General features: G+C 30.6%; 1 protein-coding gene across 2 annotated transcripts in view; it reads left to right on the top strand.

Moving 5' to 3' along the window:
* The window catches only part of RhoGEF2 (Rho guanine nucleotide exchange factor 2), a 362,382-nt gene that overhangs the window by 137,511 nt on the left and 210,476 nt on the right, over positions 1-14,395 (top strand). For both annotated transcript variants that reach the window (XM_065510657.1, XM_065510656.1), the window contains 3 exons: positions 4,020-4,131; positions 4,194-4,361; positions 4,429-4,482. In XM_065510657.1, the coding sequence (XP_065366729.1) occupies positions 4,020-4,131; positions 4,194-4,361; positions 4,429-4,482 (334 nt within the window). The remainder of the gene's footprint in view (positions 1-4,019; positions 4,132-4,193; positions 4,362-4,428; positions 4,483-14,395) is intronic.

Here is a 14,395-nt window from a genome sequence, read left to right as displayed (position 1 = left end):
GTACAAAATATGGAAAAACAAGAAACAAAAATTGTAAAAAGATCCGCAAATTGGGGCCAGGACGTTGGGTTTCACTTCTTAAGAACTCTAAATTGTCTAATTGGTCAAGAGTTTGCATCATTTTTAAATAATTTAATTTAATTTTTTCCCACACAAAACTTTTATAATATGTTTATTTACAAATTTACTTTGACACAAAACAGCTGTTGATTAAAGACTTAGCAAGTCTTTGATCGTTCGTTAACATGCGTTTAGCGAGTGGAAAAGAAATCTATATATATAAAAGAGTAACGTTACTGACTGACTGACTGACTGATTCATCATCGCACAGCCCAAACGGCTGAAGCTAGAATCACGAAATTTTAACTGTGGGTTCCTCCCTCCCCAAAACGATCCGATAAGAAGGGATTTTTGGAAATTCGAACGTTTAGGGGGTAAAAAAGGGTAAAAACGGGTAAATTCGGTAACCTTATATCTTCAAAACTAATAAAGATACAAAAAAACTTAAAATAGCATGTTACTCCATTTAAAAAATAAGCTGACAGGTGTTTCGTACTTTTTGAAAATTCGAAACTTTTAGGGGAGAAAACGGGTAAAAACTGTATTTTGGTACTTTTTTTGCACCCTATGTATCTTTTAAACCAATAAACATAGAAACAAATTTTAAATCGTATTCTTTAATTAACAAAAAATAAAAAATATAAGTTTGGTACTTTTTGGAAATTCGAACCTTTAAGGGATAAAAATTGTGTTAATTTTTGGTACTTTTTCATAAAATATGTTTTTCTATAATTTGACATAGACATACGAATATTTTATTATGAGCTCCCACCACGTTACAGAAATTTATTTGAATGAAATTGTACCACCTCAATGGGGATAAAAAAGGTACCAAAAAGGGGATAAAATCGGGAAAATACATTATATTTGAAATTATTAAGCCAATTTTGATAATTTTTTTTAACGTTGGTTCCTGGATTCATACAAAAATTAACTAACAGCGTGTTATTTGGAACTCGAGTACCAAGGTGTATATTGGGCCAAATCCGGGTAAACAGTTTGGTACTTTTTTTAAAACATATTTATTCTTGGGCACATTAACACATATTTTAATATTTTGATACATGCCTATAGCATAAACAATTTTGGCAAAATGGAATATTTTTAAATTTCAAACTTGAGGGGTGTTCAAGTAAGAAAAGGGAAATTGGTACTTTTCTCCTAATGGTACTTTTTTAAAATTTTAAATTATTTCAGTTATCGACATTAAAGTTAGCTGATATTTATTTGAGTGAAGTTAGTGTTAGGTAGGGGATAATATTTAGGTACCAAAATGTGTGAACTGTACTATAGGTACTTTTTTGTTCATCTAATGGTACTTTTTTGAAATTTCTATAATAATGGACTTAGAAACATGAAATTAAACATATATGGTCCTAAGTGAGTGAGAATTCTAGCGGGAGACTTTTTGGTACTTTTTCTTTATTGGAATGGTACTTTTTGTAATTTCTTCACCAATGAACCTAGAAACATGAAATAAAGCTTATATATAAACCGAGTGAGTGGAAAACCACAAGTGTGGGTTTTTTGGTACTTTTTCTATATTCTAATGGTACTTTTTTGAATTTTCTATAACTATGGACTTAGAAACATGAAATTAAGCATATATGGTCCTAAGTGAGTGAGAATTCTAGGGGGAGACTTTTTGGTACTTTTTCTTTATTCGATTGGTACTTTTTGTAATTTCTTCACCAATGAACCTAGAAACATGAAATAAAGCTTATATGGAACCGAGTGAGTGGGAAACCACAAGTGTGGGCTTTTTGGTCCTTTTTCTATATTCTAATGGTACTTTTTTGAATTTTCTATAACAATGGACTTAGAGACATGAAATTAAGCATATATGGTCCTAAGTGAGTGAGAATTCTAGGGGGAGACTTTTTGGTACTTTTTCTTTATTCGATTGGTACTTTTTGTAATTTCTTCACCAATGAACCTAGAAACATGAAATAAAGCTTATATGGAACCGAGTGAGTGGGAAACCACAAGTGTGGGCTTTTTGGTCCTTTTTCTATATTCTAATGGTACTTTTTTGAATTTTCTATAACAATGGACTTAGAGACATGAAATTAAGCATATATGGTCCTAAGTGAGTGAGAATTCTAGGGGGAGACTTTTTGGTACTTTTTCTTTATTCGAATGGTACTTTTTGTAATTTCTTCACCAATGAACCTAAAAACATGAAATTAAGACCGGAGTGAGTGGGAATCTACAAGCGACTGCTTTTTGGTACTTTTTCTATATTCGAATGGTACTTTTTGAATTTTCTGTAATAATGGACATAGAAATATGAAGTTAAGCATATATGGTCCTAAGTGAGTGAGAATTCTAGGGGGAGACTTTTTGGTACTTTTTGTTTATTCTAATAGTACTATTTTGAATTTTCTATAACAATGAACTTAGAAACATGAAATTAAGCATACATGGTCCTAAGTGAGTTAGAATTCTAGGGGAGACTTTTTGGTACTTTTTCTTTATTCGAATGGTACTTTTTGTAATTTCTACACCAATGAACCTAAAGCCATGAAATTAAGCTTATATGGACCCGAGTGAGTGGGAAACCACAAGTGGGGGATTTTTGGTACTTTTTATATATTCTAATGGTACTTTTTTTGAATTTCCTATAATAATGGACCTAGACTTTCCAAAAAATCGAAGAATTTCAAAACCGCGGTTTCGGTTTTAAAAAATTAAAAACCGATCGGTTTCGGTTTTGTGATAATTTATTAAATCTTAAGTATTATAGAAACAAAATTAGTTGATAATATAGGAAATGATATACAAATCTAAAATTCAAGCTTGACGGGTTATGGTTTAGTGAATGCGAATTTAAAAGTGATAATCAATGGTACTATTTCCTTATTGCATTGGTACTTTTTGAATATTTTATAATAATAAACATAAAAATTTAAAATTAGGAACACATTTTGCATTTTCTATAATAATGGACCCAGAAATATGAAATTAGACATTTACAATTAGATTCACAAAGTGAGACTTGATAGTACTATTTCTTTCTTCTAATTGGGGTGGCGAAGCGCACCGGGTCAGCTAGTACATTATAAATAACTTGTATGTTAAATCCATGCTAAATTTTGGTTATAAATACGGCTGTAAATGTGTTTTGTCGTTCCGGACAAGGCTTTTCAATTTTTGTACTGTATATTTTCATTTTGGTAGAAGAAATTTTTCATTCGCTCTAGAGATCAGATCTTGAATTTGATTGATTTCTAATTCATTTGAATTTATTCAAAACCTTGGAAACGAATTGCAATTAATTTTTACCAAATTAATTTGAATTGATTCAAATTTCATTCAATATTTTTTTGTTGAAGAATCAATTAATTCAAAATTTAGCTAATTCATAATGAATTAAAATCAAAAAAGAATGATTCATTTACAGCTCTGATCTCTGGACTGTCGAATTGAAAGCATAGCTGCTTTAAAAAAAACTTTCTTGTATGACCCAACATGTTCGTAAATATTTTGCAAAAGGAATTTATAGCCCGGTCCTCGGTACCGTTAACAGAGTCAAAAATCTAAAAAATACCGTTAATGGGATTTTGCTTTTGGGAATTGTCGAATTCTCAATAACAATTCACAAATTTCTTTTTCAATTTTACATTTTGATCAAAAATTACTGTATATGTAGGTGTATAATTTCATTAAAAACGATTAATTTTAAAAATTAAAATTTTCCAAAAAAATCAGCTACCATTTTTTTATACCCTTTTTATTTTTTTTAATTCAGCTGTTGGTAAACCAAAAAAAAATTTAAATGAATACTTTAAAATTGGCCTGAGTTCTTCATTGAAAGCTTGAGTCTGTATTGTAGTAATTAGAAATTATTTTATTCTTTTGTCAGCCATTTTCTATAAAATTTGTGTTTTTTTTTTTTTTATTAATTTTGTAACAAAAATAAAATTTATGAAACTAATTGAAAATTTTTCTTCTTCCAGATGATTGTACGTGGTCATCCATTAGTATTACGTCAATACTACGAAGTGACCCACTGTAATCATTGTCAAACAATAATATGGGGTGTCAGTCCACAAGGTTTTCATTGTACAGGTAAGTTTATATCCTCTTTATAATATTTCTATAATAATAACTGGTTTACTTTTCGTTCACAGACTGTAAATTAAATATTCACCGTCCCTGTTCGAAAATATTAGAAGAAAATTGCCCGGGCCCATTGCCGCAAGCGAAACGCAAAGATAAAGATTTACACAATGATAATAAAATAAGTAAATTGATTATGGGTAAAATACGTCCCAAGACCTCAACGGATATGAGTGGTGGTAAGTTGTTTTGTTTAAAACAATGAAATAATGTTGAGATTTTTTTAAAAAATTGTCTTTGTTTTAGATAAACGTCAACGCCAAGATCCAGAGGATTTTGATCCCATGGATTTTCCAATTGGTAAGTGTAGATTTTTAAGTTTTATTGCTATTTAAATGTGGTTCATTGAATTTTTAGATGATTTATTGAAAGAAGTGCTTCTATCTTGAGTAATTTTCATACTAAACATATGGTTTGTTTTCCGTGCCAAAATCGGTCATTCAATTTATAACAATAATAGTTCATAACATTGTCAATGTATAAGAAAAACTATTGGGGTATTTTTTTAAATTTTTAGTTTTTAATTTTGAAACATTTGTACAATTTAAATTTACTTAAAGTATTGGCCATTGCTAGGCATGACCTTTTAACATCATTCTCGCAGCATATGGATTCCGAGCCAAAAAAAGAACTGCTCATCTTTTGAGGCCAATAATGAATCAAGAAAATATGGGACACTATGTTCCAAAGAGAAGTGTATTCCAGAGAGAGCATTCTACATCGATGGAAATAAATAGTAGTCGGACGGGGCATGGTCTCAACTATAAAGCGGGAGAGGAAAACCTTCCAAATCACATCATTCTAATTACTTTTTAACAGCTGGCCGGAAGTTGTCGTGATGTTGCTGATTGCTCTTTATTAGACAAATAAAATGTTATCATTAGCAATACGTCAAATGTCTGGCCGTTTTTCGGTCAATGCTCGCTTTAAACGAATCAGTTGCTTTCGGTACAGGTTCCCTGTCATGGTCTGGTCAGATTTCATCATAGGTAGGACACTTTTGCTCCCACCAAATACAGAGAATTACCTTGGCGCCATGGATATTTGGGTTCGGTGTTGTTGTTGTTGTTGTAGCAGCAGTGTTTGCTGAGTTGACAGCCCTTGGCCGAGAGAACTCGGGTCATTCCGGTGCGTAGAACCGGCTGTCGTGGGAACCGAACCGGCGTTCGGTGTCGATTAGGCTGGTTGACCGGGCTTCACATTCGTATGGTACCCAATTTCCCAGCTATTGAATAAATCCTGCTGATCGCAAACGTAACTCCCAATGAGTTTGCCAGCTCTTGTTTAGTTTAATAACAATCTTCATGGAGTAATGCCTCCAATTCTTGGTCTTGAAACTTTTTTTCGCTGGCCTGGGCGATATTTGTCTACCGTGTCAAAATCGCCACTTCTGAACCGCACAAATCATCTCTTTTACGTTGAAACCGATGGAACACATTCACCATAAGCTTTAGAGAGCAATCGGTTACTTCAGCGACAATGTTTTTTCGTTTGAAACAAACAATTTTATAGTGTCTTCTTCTGAAGTTTTCCAAATTGCAATTGAAAGAGGTACGGAGATTTGCCTATTTTATACCCTTCACCTTCGTGAGAAGGTTTGTCATTCCGTTTGTAATTTCCACAATATAATTTTCCGATCCCATAAAGTATATATATTCTGGATCCTTAAGTCGATTAAGCCACGTCTTTCCGTCTGTCTGTTGAAATCAATATTCGGAAGACCCCAGATATCTTCGGGATCCAAATCTTCAATAATTCTGTCAGACATGCTTTCGAGAAGTTTCCTATTTAAAATCAACAAAATCGGTCCACAAATGGCTGAGATATGAGGAAAAAACCAGAAGAACCTGGATTTTTTACCTATATCTGGATTACTAATTATTAATATAGACAATATGGATATCTAATGATAGATATTTTAAAGACCTTTGTAACGGCGTATATAAGAACATATTATGTTGTACCTACAATGGGTCAAAATCGAAAAAAATATTTTTTAACTCGAATTTTTTTCACCAAAAAAAATTTTAAAAATTTTTAAAACAAAATTTTAAATAACAGTTCGAAAAAATTTTTAAAAAAAAAATGAAAAGCACGGATTCCTCCTTTTAGCGGTAGGATTTTTGTATGCTATGAGTTGACTCATAGCTCTACCTATGACACAGATTTCATTAATTGAAATGTCGTTATCCATTTATTTAATTCGTTTTTCAATTTTGTTTCACTTTTATTTTTTAATATTATTAATATGAACTTTTGTTAGTTTTTAAATGGTCTGACAATGATGTCATTGTCAAAAGCATCTGACAATAAAAAATGTCTGACAGTTACATATATTATAATAATCTGACAATAGCAACGTAATGTGTTCACACAATTGTCAGATGCCTGACAATATTATTGTATGTAAAATCTGACAACCGTCTTATAGTTAGTTATATTCTGACAGTAGAGTTAGGTTTTTTGATAGCGCTTCACTTCTTGTTATTCTTTGTCCCAAAATATAAATTCTGGTCCAGAGTCCTTTAATTTTTATAATAATTTGATTTATTTATAGATTTTCTTTAAGTTTTAAAACCAATATCATTCAAATTTATTTCAAAAAAGAACAATTTAATAACGTTTTTAAACAAATCTCTTTACAAAAATCATAAAACCATTTTTACTGCTGCTCGTGACACTTAATGACAAAAAATTCACTCAAGAAGCTAAACTAAGAAAAAGAAAATTATTTTATATAAGAAAAAATAAAAGCAAACCATAGAATTCCGCCGTAAGGATTTCGTTCTCTCCATGTCATTGTTATAAAAATGAGGGTCATTGTCTTCATAAAGTGAAAAACGTTTTTAAAAGCTGAAATGCATTGAAAATTGCATTGAATTCTGCACCAACTCAAGAGAATTTCTATATTTATTTTAGCTATTTTGTTTTTTTTCATACTTTACGGTTAAAAAAAGAAGAACTAAACAAAGTAAACATTGTGCATGTACATGCAGTACTAATCCTGCACACAACATGTTTAAACACATAGTAGATGGTTTTGCTTACGTTACGCACTTCCACAAGTTCTTAAAACAGGCAACAGCGGGAGAATATAAACAAGGATAATGCAAGCTCTCTAAGAGCTGATGTAATCATTTTGTATATACTTCATTTTGTATATAAATAAGTATATTGTACAAGTATTTTGCAAATATATCTAAAGAGTTTTAATAAGAAATGAAAACTCCCCAAAAAAAAAAGGAAAAAAAACTCAACCTTAGGGGTTGGCTGATTGCAACAACAAAACAACAAAAAGAACATCTTTTAAAAAAGTTTAGTTGCGTTTTTCGCACAGCCAAAAAAAAAAATTTAAACTGACAATGAAATGAATTTTGCACACAAAGTATAAATATGTTTAAATACAATTTATATTCTATCTTGTCTTTGGAGACTAAAGCATGTTTAAATGTGAAATGTATTGTGCTTTTGGGTTTTGGATTTCTTCTTTATCTTCCACTAACCCTTAAAGATTTGAAAAGTTTGCGAAAAACAATATTAAAGAAGAAAATGTATGAAAAATTCAGCTACCTGTGATTAACTATTTTGCTTTAGTTATAAAGAATTGTTGGGTATTGTTGTATTTAAAGTTTTGATTTTAAGCTAGATGAACAATGTACATATAATTCGTTTCCAAACAAAATTACTAAATGTTCTTGAAAAATGTTCAAAGTCTAATAACTTGCTATTGAAAACTGAAGTATTTCTCAGTAATTCGCTTCGAAAGAAGGTACTATTTTTATACCCTTCACCTTCGTGAGAAGGTTATATATCAGCCCAATTATGAATAAAAATTACTCGGGTGTTTCTTCCCTTTTCTCATTTTTCCTATTCAAATTCAATGGGGAAAAACTCCCGGGGAACAAACTCCCTCGGAATTTTTTATTCATAATTGGGCTGTATAAGTTTGTCATTCCGTTTGTAATTTCCACAATATAATTTTCCAACCCTAAAAAGTATATATATTCTGGATCCTTATAGATAGCGGAGTCGATTAAGCCATGTCCGTCTGTATGTCTGTCTGTTGAAATCAATTTTCTGAAGACAGATATCTTCGGAATCCAAATATTCAATAATTCTGTCAGACATGCTTTCGAGAAGTTTCCTATTTAAAATCAGCAAAATCGGTCCACAAATGGCTGAGATATGTGGAAAAAACCAGGACAACCTCGATTTTTTTTACTTATTTTGACCTACATATATCATTGGTTGCGGTATGGGAAATGACCGATGAATGGGCGATTAAAGAATTTGAAAATTTTTGGTACCAAAAATACCTCAGTAATCATGCGATACAGATTTCAGATTTCGCTCGGAATTTGTTTAATTCCCTAATTAATATTTCGATTGATTTTGTTATTCTTTCTTCAGATTCGGTTGGATTTTGTTAATTCTTAAAATATTTAATATTAAAATACAATAACGTACAAATAAATATCAATTCATTCCCATTAGAAAACTGTAAGTGGTTTCATTCAGAAATGTTCGTTTAGCTTCTGATGGAAAAACAGAATACAGAATTGTTTCCGCTTTCGATCCGAATGAAAATTTGGGACACATAAAACTTTGTTTAGTCAGTTAAGTTCTATTTGAACCGTAATTGCTAGAGTTTAAATCGATCTTACGAGACGAGACGCCTTTAACGCCATGTTTTAACACCTCTCTGTCAATTCTAGATTATTTAACTACATGTGAGATTTAATATTAGTATTTATTTAAATCTAATATTTAAACGCCGCTTTCTTTTTTTCCAAATTGCTGTGGTTATCCAATACTTCTGAAGTTTTCACAAATATTTAATCATGACCTTTTTAAAATAAATTCTTATATTTTATTGGTACTTTCGTATTATTTTCTTAAATGTTTGTTTTTTTATTTATTGTTTGTTATTTGTTCGGCTTTTTCTGTTCGTTGAAGTGAAGTGTTTAGTAAGGAGTTTTTCGGTTATTTCCTTTGGGCGTTCAAAACTAATTGACCATTTAATCTGTGTTTTTACATTTGCTTGGTGGTTGTAAGTAAATAATAATTATTTCTCGCCACAATACTTATTGACGTGTGAAGTGTTGCACTTCTTATCAAGGGCATCTAAAGGCGTCTTATTATTAAAAAAATTATGGTTGTTATATTTAAATATCACACATATACATATGGTTTTGGATATGAAGAAAATAGGTACCCTAGAATAGAATAAATATTTTGGTGTACAAATTTAGTTTTCTTTAAAAATGCGGTTTTTGCGACAATGTCGGCAACCTAACGTCCATAATACTTACTTTTTTTCTACAATTATGGATTTTCTGAAAAGCTTTACGCGATAATCGCTACCATTTTTTTGTTATTCAATTCAATTGAAAAACAAGTCAAAGTGCTATATTCGCCTATGCCGAATCTTGTATACCTGCACCTTAACTCTCTAACCCGCAAACTTTAAAAAGCTAAAAAAAAAGTTTTCGAATTTTTAGGGTAATTATGACCCAATAAACTCATAAAAGCCATCAGAAACTAATTTGCAAATTAAGTTTTGGAACCAGGTCCATAAAGGTGAAGAGTGCCTCAGAGCATTCTTGCCGGTTTAGATGTAAAAAACAATAATTATGATACAATTTTATTGAAAAACTAATGAAAAAGAACGAATAAAAATATTTCGAATAGATCAGGCGACTAAAAGTTAGTAAAACTTTGATTTAAAAAAAAAAAATGACACACACAATTCCACGTGCTAAAATTATGACATCACTCACAAAACAGCTGACAGAACAAAAACGAAAAGTCAGAATGCATTTCGACCTTCGAGAGAAATGTTAACAAATCTGTAACTAAAGTCACAGTTAAATTTTGAAAAAAAAACAAGTAAGAAAGTATGGTCGATTAAGCCCGACCATATAATACCCTACACCAAGTAAATGAGCAAAAACATTATTCTTTTAAAATTTCAATAATTTATATTTTTGAGTGATTTTCGGAAGTGGGCCTTGTATGGGATCTATGACCAATTATGGACAGATCACCTTGAAATTAGGTCGTGTGATTTATGTCTATATGAAAGTTTACTATGTTGAATTTTGTGTATATACCAACATTTTTAAGAGATTTATGCACGTTAAAGTGATTTTCGGAAGCGGGTCTATATGGGAGCTATGACTAATTATGGACCGATCGTAACAAAATTTGGTGACATGAATTTTGTATATATGAAACTTATTTGGAGCAAAATTTGTGTAGACACATATATAAATTAAACATTTATGGTCGATAAAGTCCAATTTCGAGAGGACATTTGTATGGGGGCTAGGTGAAATAATGGACCGATTTCAGCCAGTTTCAATAGGCTTGGTCCTTGGGCCGAAAAAATTATATCTACCAAATTTGATCGAAATATCTTCAAAATTGCGACCTGTACTCAGCGCACAAGGTTTACGGACGGACATCGTTTAATCGACTCAGAAAGTGATTCTAAGTCGATCGGTATACTTTAAGGTGGGTGTTAGATTTTTGGGCTTTACAAACATCTACATATTCAAATGTCCTTCATTCTTGGATATCTCAAAAACTAATCTTTTTATTTTCTTAATTTTTTTTCACAAAATAGACAACTTTAGAACATACATATCGATGGCTTAATATAAAAAAGGCGTAACTAATTTTTTATTTTAAAAAATTTCAATGAAAAAAGAATTATATTAAATAACTTCATTAAAATAAAAAAAGAAATAATTTTAAATAAGAAATAAAATGTGATTCTCTTCTTATTAAAAATTGCATTTAAACTTTTTTTGTGTCTAAAATTTGATGGATTTTATTAATTTTTTTCCTTCTCCTGTAAAGTAACAAAAAAATCGAGTTACGCCTTTTTTATATTAAGCCATCGATATGTATATAGACCAGTCTTGTCTTGCAGCGATATATTTTGGTATTACCCGTCTTGAGATTTAATTCTACAATTATTCTCTTGGTTGTATCGATGGTAACAATTATCCTGGTCAGAAGTATTCAGTTGTTGTAAATCCAGTGACTGCATTAAAAAAGAGCTGAATGATTAATTGATTAAATTATGAAATTACTTGTTCCTCTAACTAATATTTAAACATAATTCATAGTTCTCTTGAGTGTTTTTATAATCTTCTCTTAAACTTACTAAGATTTTCATCACTTAATTTTTTATTGCTTTTTCACTTTGCCTCTCTTTGCTCAACTTAAATTTTGTTTATTTTTTCACATTTGCATATTGTATTTTTTGTTTTGCTTTTGTTTTTACTCTCTCTTCTAACAAAAAAGAAAACCACACAAATACCGGCTTTTTGTTTGTTTGTGAAATAAATAAAACCCAGAAAAAAATACAAAGAATTTACGAAAAAAAAACTTGTTATTTTTGGTATTTTTTGCAATACATATTAAATAATAAGAAATGTATTCTATTTTAACCATAAGTATGCATAAATTAATTGTTTATTGTATAAATAATAATTATCTCCGCTGCTGCCTTCATTTTTTCATTCTATTCTAGTCAAAAGTTGGTGGGTTTTTGCGTGACAAATTTGTTCATATAAGTTTTCTTAAACTCATTTGAAACCCTTTTGTTTCAAATTAACCTTTTTAACACTTTATAACTTGTCTGTCTCGTTGCTGTCGTTCTTTTTTTGTTGCTTCTTGTAATATTTACTTTTCCAGTCATTTGACACTTGACGACCCATCAGCCAGCGTATTTTCTGGGGTTGTGGGGGTTAAACCCTACTTTTAGTTTAAGGATATTATGTTTGTGTAATCGTGTTTGTAAAACCAAAAGTTCCTTTTTGTATTCCTCCAAATAGTGGTGCGATTTTCAAACCCTTTAAGATAAGTATTAACTTCAACAATGAGCTCAAGGCGTCTTTAACACTTTCTAGTGATTTTTTTCAGGTTTAGAAAGACTTAAAAATCCCACATCTTACCATTTATAAAACCACACAGGTTTACCAATATTTTGGCCAGACATATCCTTCTTAGTCGCGTTGCAATTAAACCAGAAAGAGGATTGTAACTTTCCAAATTCTATACTGAAGTAGCGGTTCTTTAAATGATCTAAATAACTCATTTTACGATTTAGTCGTACGATTTTAGGGATATCGGAGTTTTTCAATGCTGATTTCATCAAGCTCTTAAGTTAAAAAAACTTACGCTGATAATCGGACATGTCCTGAGATACCTTTCCTGTGTTCTTTAATTTTTCTATTTACAACAGTCCAATACCTTTCCACAGGCCGAAGTTCCGGTCAGTTGGATGGATTTGCTAACCGTGGTACAAAATTGAGTTTTTTTGTTTGAATACCACTCAAGGGCTTTTTTCCATAGTGGCATGATTCAAAATCGGGCCAAAAAACATTTTTGTAATACATATTTCTATATTTATTCTGCATATGTTTTATCATCCATCACACAACAGGTGTATTTTTTTTATATAATTTGACCTCAATTTTTTCGCTCGTTCTTTTGCTTCTATGTTCTTTAACTTTAACTTTACGAGCTGCTTTTCTGATAGCAAAGTGTTCGGTGCTCTTCGAAAGAGTTGTTCGACTTTTTCTGCCTTACCAATATCAGTTAAACCTTTTTTACTTCCTGATCCAGGTTTTCTTTCTAACTTCAAGTCTTCCTTATACTGTTTAATGGCTTTTGAAATAGTGTGACGATGAACCTTCAGATCTTTTGCTATTTTTATACCCTTCACCTTCGTGAGAAGGATATATATAAGTTTGTCATTCCGTTTGTAATTTCTACATTTTTCATTTCCGACCCTATAAAGTATATATATATTCTGAATCCTTATAGATAGCGGAGTCTGTCTGTTGAAATCAACATTCCGAAGCCCCCAAATAACTTACATACACGATTCATACATCAATATCTCCCGAATTCTTCCGGCTCGGTCCACAAATGTCTGAGATATGAGGAAAAAACCAGGACAATCTCAATTTTTGACCAATATCTGGTTTACTAAGTCATTAATATTGACAATATGGATATCTAATGGTAGATATTTCAAAGACCTTTGCAAGGGCGTATATAAAACCATAGTAATTTGGACCTACAATGGGTCAAAATCGGAAAAAAAATTTTAACCCGATTTTTTTTTTAACAAAATTTTTTTTTCGCTAAATATAAAAAAAAATTTTAATTTAAAAAAAAAAAATTCAAATTCGAAAAAAAACAATTCGAAAATTTTTTTCCAAAAAATTTAAAAAACAACTGAAAAAAAATAAATTTTGTTTACCTAAAAATATTTAAAATTTTTATTTTGAAGTATAATTTGGTGAAAAGTATATAAGATTCGGCACAGCTCTCTTATATTTTTTTTATATATATTCCTTATAATTTTTTTCTTCGAATGTCTGAGTATGCGTCTACAACATTTTATGGGGATTAAAACTTCCTTACGAGACGGAATTTCTCATGTACATGTGTTTGTGTGTCAGAGCATGTGAGTGTTTCCGAGTAAAAGTGACTGAATGGACAAAAAAAAAACAAAGGAATTTTAGGTGGTTAAGACATATCGTTAACAGTAAATGGTAGAAGTTGTAAAGACCTAAATTCTCTCCAACTCCCCACATGAGTGAAATATTTAAAGGGGTTTTTAAGTAAACGATATAATATGAAATGCAATTTCTTTTTTAAAGCAAACAAGCAAAATAGATAAAAATTTGCTTAAAAAAAATAATAAAAAACAATTGCACAATTATTGTAATCTGGTATGATTAATGAATGTTTCTTATCTGAATGATTTTAAATAAGTACCTACATACTTGTGTTAATGACCTACAAAGCTGTTGGAGCTGGTTTAAATTGCTTCCAGAAAGCAGGGAAGTTTAAATATGCTCAACAAAAATCAAAAAAGCTCAAATAACTGGTAAATATGCACAGAAAATATGGAGAATTAAAAAAAAAAATGTTAATAAAACTAAACATTTTTCGCATTTTCACGAAGTGTTAGATTTATATCCCCTAGAAACCAATCAGGTGACTAGTTCTTAGTCAGTTTCCTTTTCCATAGGCAGTTTATTTATAGTTTAAGAGTTGGCTATAAATAATACAGAAGAATACATTGTGTTTTCTAATAATAAAATGATAAAATTTAAAAATCATTTTCTAAAAAGCGGTTCTAAACTTAAATAGGTGGCCAAATATAGTGAAATTACCTTTAAAG

Source organism: Calliphora vicina, chromosome 5 (assembly GCF_958450345.1).
Source record: "Calliphora vicina chromosome 5, idCalVici1.1, whole genome shotgun sequence".
NCBI classification, from domain to species: domain Eukaryota; kingdom Metazoa; phylum Arthropoda; class Insecta; order Diptera; family Calliphoridae; genus Calliphora; species Calliphora vicina.
This window is presented reverse-complemented; position numbering and strand designations above follow the sequence as displayed.